Below are 14,590 nucleotides of genomic sequence, written 5' to 3'. Positions count from 1 at the left end.
ATACAGATATATATATATATAAGCAGCTGTCTGATGCCATAGAGGAATCTTTTTGGGGATAGTAGTAAGTGTCAGAAAGTCCAGTCAAAGTACACCTTCTTATAAACTTCCTGTCATTTGCCTGATTCTGCTCCCTTGGAACTACATAGAATGAGACTAATCTCTCTTCCAAATGACAATCCTTTAAACTTGAAGGCAGTGATCATGTCCCTTGCTTTCCTCACCCTTTCTCCAAAGACATTCCCAGTTCCTTTTCCATATAACATCTCCACATCCAATCTCCAATCACCATACAACATTATTATGAGACTCCTTGACCATTTTCATTGCTTTCCTTTGGTCAAGTTCCAGGTAATAAATATTTCTTTAGAAAAATGTGGCACCTGAAAAGGAACACATTACTTTAGAAGTGGTCTAATACATGTAGAATATAATGGACTATTATTGCCTCCCTGGTTCTGGATGTTTCTATCATGCATACTTATTTTTTCACTTGTGCAAGTCAATTCAGAAGGTAACTAAGCTGTCATATAGAGTATTGCCTGGGACACAGAGTTGTTCTTTGCTAAGGTCACACAGAACCGGTATGTGTTAAGAGTTTGAAACTGAAACTTGACCTTTTATCCCACTACCTTTGTCAGTTGGGTGAGACCCATGGACCCCAGTCAAAGTAAAATTTGTAAAAAAAATGGAAGGAAATGTTAAATTTCAGTTAGAAGTTAGTTAAAATAAAGAAATTTTTTCCAATTCCAATTCATGACCCCCCTGAAAACCATCCATAGGTTCCTTGGGACTCTGTGGACCCCAGGTTAAAAAGCTCTTCTCTGAAGCTAACCTTTGATCTTCTACACTATGATATCTCTCTCTTTACTCTTATGGGCATTAAACTTCTTGTAATGTGCTTTAAGAATGAGCTTTTTGGTTGATATGTGGGAGTGTTGGTTCATATTGAACTTTTAGTCAACAGCTAAAACCTTTAGGTATTTTTCATATAAACTACTGACACGTGTCATGACAATTCTTAGAATTTCATATTGTTACACACTTATTTAATCTACCATACACTAATTTTATGTTGTTTACTCAGAGGATTGAAGGGAGCAAAATACTGAGAAATTTATAATGAATTCCTATTATAAAGTCTGTCCCAAGTGGGAAAACATTATAACAAAAGGTCCTTGCCTTTCATGCACTTATCATCAAGCTGAAGAGATAAAGACATATGGATAAAAATTTATCATACAGGCAGAAGGGTTATTGATTATTTCAGAAGAAGGAGAAATCATTTCTAATTGGGGTGAACAGGATGATCTTTGTCAAGTTTGGAGGGATTGGAGTCAGTCCTTGGAGGGTTTGATAGGCTTGGGAAGAAGACATTCTGAAGGGGTGGTGGTAGCTTGTACAGAGGTAGGAATGTAGTTGATAAGTAGAGGACAGGAATTGTTATTTTCCTTTTGTCTTAGTATCCCATGTGCCTACCATATTGCTTTGCTTGTAGTAAATATTTGTTGAATTGAATTGGTAAAGTACAATGATCATTATTGAGACATCACATGGGCTGGTTTGACTATAAAGCAGAGGCTTTCTGTAGGGGATTGTATTCAGTTCTTTCTATGGCCAAAGTCATAACTTTAGGAGGATAGAGGTTCATGAGTGTGGAACTGGTTTCCTCATATGAAAAGTTACCATTTTATACAAAAGCTAGACCCATGTGCTTGGTCCCACTGCATTAATCAACAGAGTGAAAGCCAAACTAATCACTCTACTACTTCACTGGGAAATCAGTTCTGGTAAATTTGTGATTCCTGTTCTTTTCCTACTCCATCCTCACCAGGGAAATGAATATTTTAGCATTTCTAAGGAGAAAAAAAATTTATATTTTATCTAGATAACTCTCCTCTTCTACCTTTGAGTGGCAGCATCTTAGTCTCCACCTTGCCTTACAATGATGCCACCACAGACTCTGCCTGCCTCTCTTACTGAGTTGACCTTCTTGACTGTTCACAATCAATGACCCTTTATTGGACTGTTGCCTAGCAACTCCCTTGCAGCAATCGGAATCTGACCTAGCTGCTTTTCCAGAAAGATTTTACTTTCTCAGAGCTCTAGAGTCTCATCTCCCTTCTGAGCCTAGGACATGTGTCTGGCCTCTGTCCTGCTTACAATGAAATTAAAAACTTTATCCTTTTTAATTAAATGTTGGCTTATTTGGAAAATTCCTGCTCTAAATTAGCAATTTGTTAAAATAAATTTTATTTTTTTTAAGACAATGGGGTTAAATGACTTGCCCAAGTTCACACAGCTAGGCAATTATTAAGTATCTGAGGCTGGATTTGAACTCAGGTCCTCCCGACTCCAGGGCCAGTGCTCTATCCACCGCACCACCTAACTGCCACCCCTAAATTAGCAATTTTTAATAAAAAGAATAGAAGAATGAACTCCAGAAGTAAATTTGTTCTTAGGATTTTTACACCAGAAGTATCAAACACATCCCAAACACTCCTGAGGGGAGCTTGAAACACATTAAAATATAATTGGTTCAAATTTAACCAAAATAACTAAAAACCTTAATAATACATGGAATTCTCAGTTACTATGTGGCCTATAGGGATCCTGATGTATTGGTTAGGGGTCCTATTTCCTTTTGAATTTGACATTGCTATTTTATTTATTTATTTGCAGGGCAGTGGGATTAAGTGACTTGCACAAGGTTACATAGCCAGGTAATTATTAAATGTCTGCATCTAGATTTGAATTCAGATCCTCCTGACTCCAGGGACTGTACTCTATCCACTGAGGTACCTAGCTGTCCCAGACACTACTGTTTTAGAAGACATTTAAATTTTACACCCAGGAAAGGTTAAAGGTACCATGGTATTTGTGAAGTAGGATGAGGAAGAGACTGAAGCTGGTACCTTATAAGATTAGATTGAAGCAACTGGAAGTATTTACTCTGGAAAAGTGGGGGGAGGGGAATGATAACTATCTTCAAGTACTTTAGGGAGTGTCCTATAAAATACTCTGCTCCAATAGGCAGAATTAGAAAGAAAGGGTTGAAGCTGCAAGTTTCCCATTTTTAGGTACTTGACATAAGCTAAGACTTCTCAACAATTTACAAGTATGGAAAAGTGAAATGGGAAGTAGTAGGCTGGATGTCACCGGAGGTCTTTAGACAGAAGCCAAATGACCTTTTGTCACTGGTTCCACAGAGCAGAATCTTGGTTAGGAACGAGTTAGACTGGATGACCTCCAAAGTCCCTTCTAGTTCGGAGCTCCTGTGTGATTCTAGGATCCTTGGAAAGAAAAATAGTCATTCCCTTTGCTTCTGGGATCTAATTCTACTTTGCTTTATGTAGGCTGAGGTTGACATCTAAACGCAGATATCTATGCTTAACCTTATGCAGCTTGGACAATATGTGTTGAGGAAGGTGGAAAATACCTCAAAAAGAGAAAAAAATGACAGTTTAAGGATAATGAGTGAGGAGAAGACAATGATTTGAGGTTAAATGCATCTAAGAAAGAACCATCTAGTGACCTAAGAAGGAGGAAGGAACAGATAGATATACACTAAGGTCAGCTGCAAGACTATTATGTGCATTCTGGGAAACATCATCAAGTGATCAATGAGTGCTGACTGCTCAATTCTTGTCTTCTTAATATTTTTTTTTTTAGATTTTTGCAAGGCAAATGGGGTTAAGTGGTTTGCCCAAGGGCACACAGCTAGGTAATTATCAAGTGTCTGAGACCCAATTTGAACCCAGGTACTCCTGACTCCAAGGCAGGTGCTTTATCCATTGCACCACCTAGCCGCCCCTGTTCTTAATATTTTCAAGAAACTTGATTTCAAAAGAGCATGTTTCTGAGATGTCTACTCTGTAATTGGGGGGGGGGGGGAAGATGGACACATGAAAAAAAGATTTAAAAAAAATCAGTAGCAACATATCATTAAGCATAAAGCCAAAGTGGTAATTGGATGGATCTCAACATTCAGGAAAGGCAAATATTTTTTTTAACATTTTGAGAGTATTAAAGAAGAGAAAGATTGAACACCTCAAGGGGAAGGGCTGGCATGAACAAAGGTTTACTAAATTGAAGGGTACAAAAGGCCACTATTCTGTTCATGCTCTGTATAAGTACTCCCCACCCCCCAACATGAAGAGATCCCTTACTCAACTGGTAATTGGGTATGATTTAATTGTGAGATATCCTGACTCTCTCCTTCCACCAGGCCTATATAAGCAGGGTTCCATGTTGTTGTCTAACCTCACTGGTTCGTAGGACTCCCAAAAGAGGGTAGAGGAACGCAGGTACGAGGGCCGCAGCTCCAAGGGGGACTGCTTCAGACACCCAGTATACAGCTGTCACAATCAGGACATAGGCACAGGCTGCCTCCTGCAAGATAGGAAATGGAGAGATTAGTTGAAGTAAACATTAATGACTGCTCCCTTCCCAATCGTCCCCTAGAAACCAAGAACAACCTAGAGGGAAGACTGGGACAGTGGGTGGGCACAGGGGCCCTGCCAGGTTTAAAAATTGGAATCGGGATACACTATAGAAAGTGGTCCAAGGACAGATGAAGTCAACTGAAGACTAGGACCTGGCAGTATGTGGAGTGGACATTTACCCTCAATCCCCATTTTTGGTGGGAGAAGGTTTCTATGTCTTTGCTTCCTGTGGGCATTCCCACTGTGATTTTCTGCGTCAAATTTGTCTTTGTATGTTAATGTATTCTACTAAGCTGGCATCTTTGGAGGGTCTTAGCAGATCTGCTTGCTCTCACTCAAAGGACAGAACTAGGACTAATGAGTGGAAATTGTTTAGAGGCAAATTTATTTTTGATATTAGGAAATGCTTCCTTATAATTAGAACTACGCCAAGGGAAATAGGCTCTTTTTTTTTTAAGGTTTTTGCAAGACAATAGGGTTAAGTGGATTGCCCAAGGCCACACAGCTAGGTAACTGACTCCAGGGCCAGTGCTCTATCCACTGTGCTACCTAGCTGCGCCAATGGGTTCCTTTTTCATAGGAAATCTTGAAGCAAAGGCTGAATGGTTCTTGTTGGTTATGAAGAAGATTCTCCAGGCATAGGTGGAGCTCCATGGACTCTGAGGTTCCTTCCTGCTCTGAGATCCCATGATTCTGAGATCCAAGAGGGGAGTGGTACCATAAGGAATACAGTACAGGAGAGCTCCAAGCTGAGGAAGAAACTCAGCTAAGAGAACTCCCAGGGAGTCAATGGGTTGAGTGACTGAGAGAACTCAAAACCAGGATGAATGTGGAAGGGATCTGAGGCTATGTTTACAAATTTGTCACTTCTTAAATTTATGTTTATTTTCACATGACTATAATAGTCTTGTTGTAAAATTAAACATAATCCCCCTTTCCCCCACAAAGAAAGAGAAACCTCAAGAAAAATAAAGTGAGAGAAAAAGAAAAAAAATTGTACTTCAGTTAGTGTTCAGATACTATCAGCTCTAGGATGGAGTGCATTCAAATATGCCAATTCTTATGGATATTTGATTAGTCACTACTAGTTATTTGATTGAACTGTGTTTGAAAAAAATACATATTTTAAATTGAAGAGACCAGTCAATTCTGCCAAAAATCATCAAATCATCAAATTTGGTTTATGTGTGGTACACACAGTCCAAGAGTTAGATGCCCTAAGTTTTTATCTGTGTTCTTTCCCTGGGTGGGCACTCACGCTTGCTTTGTTTGCTTTATTATATAAAACCAGGGTAGCCCGTTTTTTTCTTCTACCTGGTCCCCAAACTGTTGAAAGTCTTATTAACTAGACCAGATCAGGAAAAAGGAAGCTTTATTATGAATCAGAAAATTCATAGCATTATAGAATTAGAGCTGGTAGAAATCATAGAGGTCATCCAGTCCTGCCCATTTATTTTTTTAATAGTATTTTATTTTTCCAATTACATGTAAAGATAATTTTTAACATTCTTTTTTAAAATAAAATTTTGAGTTCCCTTTCCTTCTCTGCCCTCCCTATTCCCTAAGACAGTAAGAAATTTGATATAGGTTCAGCTCCCTTATTTTTCTTTGGATTATTATTTTATTTTATTTTATTTTTTCAATTACATGCTAAGATAGTTTTCAACTATCAATTTATCATTTTGTAAGTTTTTGAGTTCCACGTTCTTCTGTCTCCCTTCCTTCTCTTCCCCCCCTTCCCTAACAATCAGTAATCTGATATAGGCTATATTTATACAATCATTTTCAACACATTTCCATATTAGTCATGTTGTGAAAGAAGAATCAGAAATAAAGGGGGGAAAAACCACGAGAAAAGGAAAAACCCCATAAAACAAGTTTTAAAAAGTGAAACTAGTATGCTTTGGTCTGTATTTAGACTCCATAATTTTTGATCTAGATGTGTATCCGCTCCCTTATTTTTAAGATAAGGAAACTGAAACTAGACAAGCTGAGATTCCACAAGTGGCAAAATTGGGATTTGAACCCCAACCCCTTAACTCCCAAGTCAAAAGTCTTGCCACTGTACCACATATGTGAATGCCAGCTGGCTGTGTGAAATCCATGAGTGTCAAGCAATTGGACTTATTTTATGTGGCCACCCAGGGCAGAACAGGAACAAATGGGTTGAAGTTGTAGAGGGGCAAATTGAGTCTCAATGGCAGTAAACCTTTCTATAAATTACAGCTGACCACAAGTGGAATGCTCTCAGGAGAAGGCGAGACCTTCTGCTTGGGGGTCTTCAAGCACAGGCTGCTACTTGTTGGGGGTTTTAGAGTCAGGATTCCTTTTGTGTAGGGATTGATCTAGAGCAGCCACTGAGGTTCTTTTCAACTTTCAAATTCTGTGATTCTATCTAGGAAACAATATCATTCCAGGAAGATTGTTGACCCGAAGACCCTGAAGACTAACGAGTGAGAAGTGTTAAAGTCATACAGAAAGTAAGAAGCAGAAACGAGACACTATCCTAGGTCTTTTGGTTTTTAAGTCTGGGACTCTTTCCATAATATCATTCTAAAGGAGTTCTGAGTGAACCAAGAAGCAAAATTTACAAATAATCTGATATCTTTTTTATATAAAGTACCTCCTAATTTCAAAAACAGCTCAATTTGTTGGCAAAACAAAGGGGCAGCTAGGTGGTGAGGTGGATAGAGCACCAGCCCTGGAGTCAGGAGGACCTGAGCTCAAATCCAGCCTTAGACACAATAATTATCTAGCTGTGTGACCTTGGGCAAGTCACTTAACCCCTACTGCCTTGCAAAAACACAACCAAAAGCACCTCCCTAAAAAAAAATAAAGGAAGCTCTTCTGAAATTGTGTTGGACTTAAATTTAGTTTATCTTCATGATATTTGATTAATTTATTTACTTTTGGGGAGGTTACTTAAGCTGAATGGGAGTGGTTAGGTGGCAGTAGATAGAGCACTGATCCTGAAGTCAGGAGGACCTGAGTTCAAATGCAGACTCAGTCACTTACTAGCTATGTGACCCTGGACAAGTTATTTCACTCTGTTTGCCTCAGTTTCTCCATATGTAAAAATTAGCTGGAGAAGAAAATGATAAGCCACTGTGGTAGTTTTACCAAGAAAACCCCAAATGGAATAATAGAGAATTGGACACAACTGAAATTCCTCAACAACACTTAAGTAAGCTGAATATAGACAGTGTGGCTTCCTCTCCCCTTTTCCCACATAAGTGCCACCCTTAAGACCACTGTGATTGAGCTTTGTAGCAATATCAGTAGCTTGGGGACTTAGGCAGATCAAGTAAATAAATCCATCTGGGTATTTCAAGGACTAAACATTAATACTAGTGCTCTATTTTCCTGAGATACAGTCCATGTTGAAGGAAGAATTAAAGTTTTGAAGAACATCTCTCAGAACTAATTAATACAGATTTTTAAAACATGAACATTTCAAGTGAATGTTAAAGAAGATAAAAGAGAAGGGGGGAGCAGAAGGTCAAGAACCAAAACTCACAAATAATCTGAAAACCGGTCAAAACAGAGTTTCTCTAGGGATTCTTTCCTCACCTTGCTTCATCATCCTCTTCTCCTCTCTCATTTCTCTTCTGTTTTTCCTCTCTGAGCTCTTCTCTTCTCCTATCTTTTTTTCCTTTTCTCTTCTTTTCTTTCTCTACTTTTGATTGTCCCAGTGAACATAAATGTCCAAGGACAAAACCTCTCTGCCTTCTTGCCTTTAGTGTGCATGTGATCTCCCATCTCCAGAGTCATAACAAGCATTGAGCAACTAATATCTTACCTCAGGGTAATCTCTTTCTCTCTTCTCCTCCAGGATAATTAATTGAGATAGAAATTACCAGACCCAGAGCATTGTTAATCACATCCATCTGTGAGCCACTATCAAAATTAATTCCCACTCCCATTTAACTGAATTACCTCTATTATTTTTAAATTATAAGTTGCATGATAAATTTGAGGGAATGTTTTATTCTTTTCCAGTATGTTCTGGGCAACAAAATTGTGAGCTATAGCTCTGCTTACTCCCACCCCGTCTGTCACAAATCACATTTGCTTCTGGAAGACCTCTTAGGTCACAGAAAAATTAGATATCCAATTGAAGCTAAAGAATGAAGAGGGCTGGCTAACACAGTCCTAGAGTGCTTTTGACTAATAATATTCACGGCTGACCTTTGTAGAGTCCTTTACAATTTACAATGGACTTTATATTCAGTTATTCCTTACTGTAATACTATGAGGTAACAGTGAAGTATTATTATCTTTGTTTTACAAAAAAGAAGTTAAATAAGTTGTTTTGAGTTCTCACAATCGCCAAGGGACAGAACTAGGGCCAGGACAACATCCAATGTCCCTTTCGTTAGACCACATCATCTCCCACAATGGTTACTCCCTTGAACAGAAATCTGAGAAACTGTAAAGTTCTTTTGGAATAAGAGGATGATTTTCTTCAAGAGAGAAGTTTCTAGGGACCTCCTACACATGAAATTGGGGAGACTATTACAGATCCCCCTCAATTTCATTGTTCAGTCATTTTAATTGTATTCCAGTCTTGCTGACCCCTTTTGGGATTTTCTTGATAAAGGGCCCAAAGGCTCCTGAGCAGTTAGGAGGCACAGACTGCTGGGTCTGGAGTCTGGAAAACTCATCTTTCTGAGTTCAAATCCAGTCTCCAATTCTTAAATCACTTAATCCTGTTTACCTCAATTTTCCTTATTTGCAAAATTAACTGGAGAAGGAAAACATTAAACCACCTCAGTATCTTTGCCAAGAACCCCCAATTGGTGACACAAAGAGTTGGCTACGACTGAACACTAACTTAATTTTTTCTTGATAGATTCCCATGTATTCCCCTCTTCTATCTCCTCCTTTTCCCCCCCTCCCCAGATGCATTGGATTAAAGAAAGGCATCTGGGGACAGAGCACTGGATTTAGGAAGTACTACCTCAGACACCAGCTGTACAGGCACATGCATGGCAAGTCATTTAGTGTCTTAACATTTCCGGGTCCTCATTAGCAAAACAGAGTTAATATTTTGCCCTATCATACCATGGAAACAATGTTAAGACTAACACTACCTTCTGTGGGGGATGGGGGGGAGGGAATGGAGATTGGGGGAAAATTGTAAAATTAAAAATTAAAAAAATTAAAAAATATTTGCACCACCTATTTCACAGGGTTGTTGTGGAGAAAGCATTTTTCAACCTTAAAGAGCTATTTAAATGGAAGTTATTATTAAAATAGAAAACCAGGTAGCAGCAAGGGGATATGGGGAGGGTAGAGGTACCAACTGTTTGAGCAGCAATAAATCCTTGCCAGCCAATCTCAGCCAAACCTTAATCAGCTTCTCTCTGCCTCTCTGGGGGTATTCATTGAAAGATTTAAGCCAGTTTGTTTCCAAGAGGAACCATCCTAATCTCCTCTATTTAACTTTTTTCCCCCTTTGGCTTAATCTTACTGACCAAGTTATTTTAGCTAAGGGGAAGGTGATTTTTTTTCTATCTGTTTTTTTTTTCCACGTTTTTCTCTTATCCAGTATCTCAAAGGACTGATCCAGTTTGATGGAAATTTATCGAGTCACAATTTACATAGGACTATGGGACTAAGGACTGTGTTTGAAGAGGGAAGGAAGGAGAAGAGGGGGGAGGAGAGGCAAGTGAGAGGAATTCAATGTGGGGAGCCAAAACTGTTTGCTCAGAGGACTCTGACTGATCTGTTTCCAATGAACCCTGCTGAAAGTCAAGGTCATGCTCTAGGGACTTCAAGATGGATCTTCTTTGTTTTTGAATGTGTCATTAGTTAGTCCATGTATTTTGTTTCTCTGCTTCCAAGAGCACTGACAGGGAATCCACAAAGAACAAAAATAATCAGATGAATCATGTGCCTAAGATCAGGGCAAAAAGCCACACTCAATTTTTATCTCACAGTATCCTCTGGAGTGAGAATTCCAAAGAAGTGTTGACTTTCTGGGGTCCACTGTGACTCAGTGCCATAGAAGTGGATCCTCAGACTCTGACCTTCTAGCCAAAGAAATTTTACTAGAATTGAATTTGGTCCCTGAAGGCTAAATCTTTTCATTAGCAAGATAAAATATCATAAGCTTCAAAGCTGGAAGGTAGCTCCACAGTTATTTAGTTCAACCATCTATTTTAAAAATCAGAAAATTAAAACCTAGAGAAATGAAATGACTTGCTGAAGGTTACTTTGCTGTGTGGGATTTGAATCCAGGACCACTGGCTTCACATCTTGTATGATTTTCTGATTTACCAAAGTGACTATTCTACATCATTTCACTATATCATTACTATTCATTTCTAGGCCTAGACCAATGATTCTTAACCTGGGATTTAAGGAGACATTTCAGGGGGTCCTTGAACTTGAATGGGAAAAAAAATCTATCTTTATTTTCACTAACCTCTAACTGAAAATTGGTTTTCCTTTAATTATAATTAATAATGGTTATTTTGAGAATGGATCCATAGGCAACCAAAGGGTTTCATGACACAGAAATGGTTACAAATTACTGGTCTAGTCTATTTCTCTGATCATAGATCTTAGAGCTAAAGCTGGAAGGAGCTTCAGAAGACATCAAGTCCAATCCCCTCATTTTGCAGATGAGGTAATTGGGTCTTGGGATTGGGCAAATGACTTGCCCAAGGTCACTCAAGTAGTAAAGTCTCAGAGATGGAATCTGAACCCAGGTTCTGAAGTTCTCTGACTTCAGAATCATTTTGCATTCTGCTTATGGCACCTGGCAGCCACGTGGTAATTCCCAACAAATACCAGCTCATCATTTGTTACCGGATCTAGCCCTGGAAGGGCCTCAGAGTTCTTCTTGGCTCAACTCCCTATTTTACAGATGAGTATCATTACCCATTTCCAAAACTTGTAAAGGATCTCTGAAGATGCTGTCTTATAGAACTGAATGACTTTTTTTGTCTCTTTGTCTCAAACCATCTTTCTCTGATCTGTCTCTGTGATCTCACTAGGTTAGCATAGACAGACCAAGAGGGCATGAATGACCAATTCAAGATGGAAAATTCTTTAGCATTCTCTCTCAAATGCAAATCATTCATTCCTTAAAAGGAATGGTCAAAAGTCCAAGAATTGTGTCTCATTTATTTGCTACAAAAGAATCCAAAAGGGTTTCCACCCTTCCATCATCTGACATGGTGACCCCTTCTCCCATTCACCATGCATTTGTAGCCCATGTAGACATTGGAGGGAGGAAACAAATGAGATACTTACACTATTGGGGTGTAGAATCGGTAGAGGCAGCAATAGAAGTGGGATAAAGATGACCAGCAGCAAATTCCTCACTTTCCGCAATTTCTTCAGAAAAGCCATAGTCCACTCTTCTTCCTTGTCCTCCCTTTTATTCAGTCCTACTTTTGCCCTTAGCAAGAATCCTGACTTTCTCCCTCCTCCCCAGTTAAAAAAAATGAACAGAAAACAAAACAAATGAACAAGCCTTGAATTATTCTTGTCTCCCTTTTTTAGGTAGCTGATTTTAGGGGTGACTCTGTCTTAACTCTGATTTTAGAAAAAACAAACCAAGAAATGGTACCAAGGCCTCTATGCCCTTGAATGCTTTAGGTGGGATTGATGAGCAGGGTTTTCTGAGCAGGAAAAGGGAATTGGCTAAGGATTACAAACTGGGACATAGTGATTTCCGTCTTTGTTTTGGCTTGAATGAATTAGCTTGGGCAATCCTAGAATTTGGTCCCAGGATTTTAGCAACTGCCTTCTTCCATGGAGTTGTTGTTATGGTGGCTGTTTGAAATTTTTGTTGATCCTAAGACTGACTCTAGAAAAATCACAGGGGAGCTTATTATTATTATTTTTAAAGAAAGCCTGCACACACTGTGATTTTTCTTGGTCTCTTTCTTCCCTTGAAGGCTATTTCCAGAGAGTACAGTCTTTCTTGGCTACCTCTGTTCTCTCTGATTCTATGAAATCTATCCTTTCCTTTCCTTTTAAGCAATAAACAAAATGAGAAAGAACAGAGCTGGATGGAGGAAGATGATGATTTCAGATAAGGCCAATTTTCTTTCTTCTAGGGCTTGCCACCATGCTAGATTCAAATTCTTCCCCTTCAAATTGGTTTCCTACTTGAGCCAGGACTTCCCAGAGAAATCCCTGAAGACATTCCTTTCTGGAGCAAGATAAAAAGCTTTTGGGGACCCTCCTTTACTTTGAATCCACCTATGGAAAGCCTGGGACAGGTTAGTGGCCCTGCCCCAACTCCCCAACCCAATCAGGACGTTTCAAAGAATGACCCAACTTTTTCCCCCCCAAGGCTTCTCCTGATTTGTCACAGCAGGGCCCTGTGTCTGCTGACTTTGGAAAATAGCAGCAACTGGCAAAGCTTATTTTTAAGACCTTTCTGTAACATTCCAAGGGCAGAAATAACAATCCTCCTCCTCCTCCTCAACATAATGCCACTTCTCCAAGCGAACATATTGTATGATTTGAATATAACTTTTTTTGGGGGAAGGTAGCACATGCCCCTCAGTCCAGTTGTAGGTAACAAAGTCCTGTGGGAAATGTGTTAAGAGCCTAGGACCACAGTTTTTTTTTTCTTTTCCCTTAGTCCTAATTCCTCATATACAAAATGACTCTAATATGTAAACATGTTAAACACAAATGCACGTGCACAATATACTAGACTATTTGCTGCTGAGGGGAGGGGAGTGGGAAGGGATGATGGAAGAAAATTGTGTAACTTATAAATATACCAGTGTATAAGTGTTGAAAAACTTTCATAACATGTAAATGGAAAAATAAAATATCTAGCAAAACAAACAAACAAACAAATAAATGAGGAAAATGGGGAAATAAAGAGCCTAGGACCAGGTACAGTGAGGCATGGGGGGAAACCTAGGTCTTAGGGAAAAGTCAATAGCCTATAACAGTGAAAGAGTTTGGAAGCTGAGATTAGGGAGTTATGATGCACTCCTATTGTAAATCAGAAAGATGTCCTCTAGGACTCTGAGAAAGTTCCAATTTTTAATGAGTTCTGAGGAGATGTTGTCCTTCTCTTCTATGTCTTTTCTGAGGTTCCATCAGAGAAATTGGGCTAACCTTGTCTTATATAGAAAGAGATTTTATATCAGATGAAATAGTCCATTAGTGAGGCTCTCAGAATCTTCTTGTGAAGAATGGCAGACTGTGTCAGGTTTTATTAGTCTTTGGAGATCACTTGTGGCCCAAGAATTGGACAGAAATACACTGTGGAGTTGTGGAGTGAAGTGGTAGTTCATACTGAACCCATTGTCTCTGAGTTGGAAATCAGTCGGTGAGATAGTCAACACACTTACTGTGGGTAAGTGCTTGGTCAGGAACTGTGCAAATACAAATGGAAGCAGAAAGATAGTCTCTGCCCCCATGAAGCTTATATCTAAGAGCAGACAGCACAGAAAAGGGAATTGGAAGGGTGTGTGTGTGTAAAGTCCTGTAGAGATGAGTCAGCTAGAGAAGGATGAAGGTAGAAGTCATCTAGACTAACCTCTAATGCAGCAGGAATCCCCCCTTTATACAATCCCTGGCAAGTCACTGGACTCATGTTCAAATCCTGCCCCTGCTGCTTCCTACTTGTGTGACTGCTAAATTGCCTCATCTTCCAGGCCTGGGCTTCCTAATTGAGGGGGTTGGACAGATAATCTAAACTCCCTCCCAGCTCTATCTTCTAGGATCCCTTCCCACACAACCACACGGATTCTTCCTTCAGGCTATTGTCTCAGTCTTCTTCCCTGCCACCCTAGACTCTGCCCTTGGAAGTCTGGCCTTTGACAGGGGAGCTTTTGCCTACTCTTGCCTATAACCAGGCCATCATGATGATACTGCAGCTCATGTTTATATGATCTGCTGTCCCACAAGTATTCTCCCAACTACTTTTGTTGTTTTAGCACCTGCCCCATTAGAATGTAAACTCCTTGTGGGTGAAAGATGAACTTTCTTCCTTTCATTTATATCCCTCGACATGGTGTCTGGTTACAGAGAAGGTCCACAATAAATAAACCTGTTCACTCATTTTATGACTCATTGACTAGAGTAGGTGATCAGCTACTGAGGCGTCATATGTGAGGAGGCTGGGGATATTCCTGGTAATTCTTAACTAATCTTGAAGC

At 39.4% G+C, this 14,590-nt stretch overlaps 1 protein-coding gene across 2 annotated transcripts in view; it reads right to left on the bottom strand.

Moving 5' to 3' along the window:
- The window catches only part of SLC13A4 (solute carrier family 13 member 4), a 49,441-nt gene extending 37,444 nt beyond the window's left edge, over positions 1 to 11,997 (bottom strand). The window contains exons 1-2 of one of the 2 annotated variants that reach the window (XM_074193613.1): positions 11,709 to 11,997; positions 4,264 to 4,392 (exon numbers count right to left, since the gene is read on the bottom strand). In XM_074193613.1, coding sequence (XP_074049714.1) covers positions 4,264 to 4,392; positions 11,709 to 11,807 — 228 coding nt within the window. In that variant the 5' untranslated portion in view covers positions 11,808 to 11,997. Of the gene's footprint in view, positions 1 to 4,263; positions 4,393 to 8,015; positions 8,190 to 11,708 lie in introns of those variants that run through there. The other variant, XM_074193614.1, reaches the window with a different exon arrangement.
- Between the last annotated feature and the right edge of the window lie 2,593 nt (positions 11,998 to 14,590).

This window comes from Macrotis lagotis, chromosome 7, assembly GCF_037893015.1.
Source record: "Macrotis lagotis isolate mMagLag1 chromosome 7, bilby.v1.9.chrom.fasta, whole genome shotgun sequence".
Lineage (NCBI taxonomy): Eukaryota > Metazoa > Chordata > Mammalia > Peramelemorphia > Peramelidae > Macrotis > Macrotis lagotis.
This window is presented reverse-complemented; position numbering and strand designations above follow the sequence as displayed.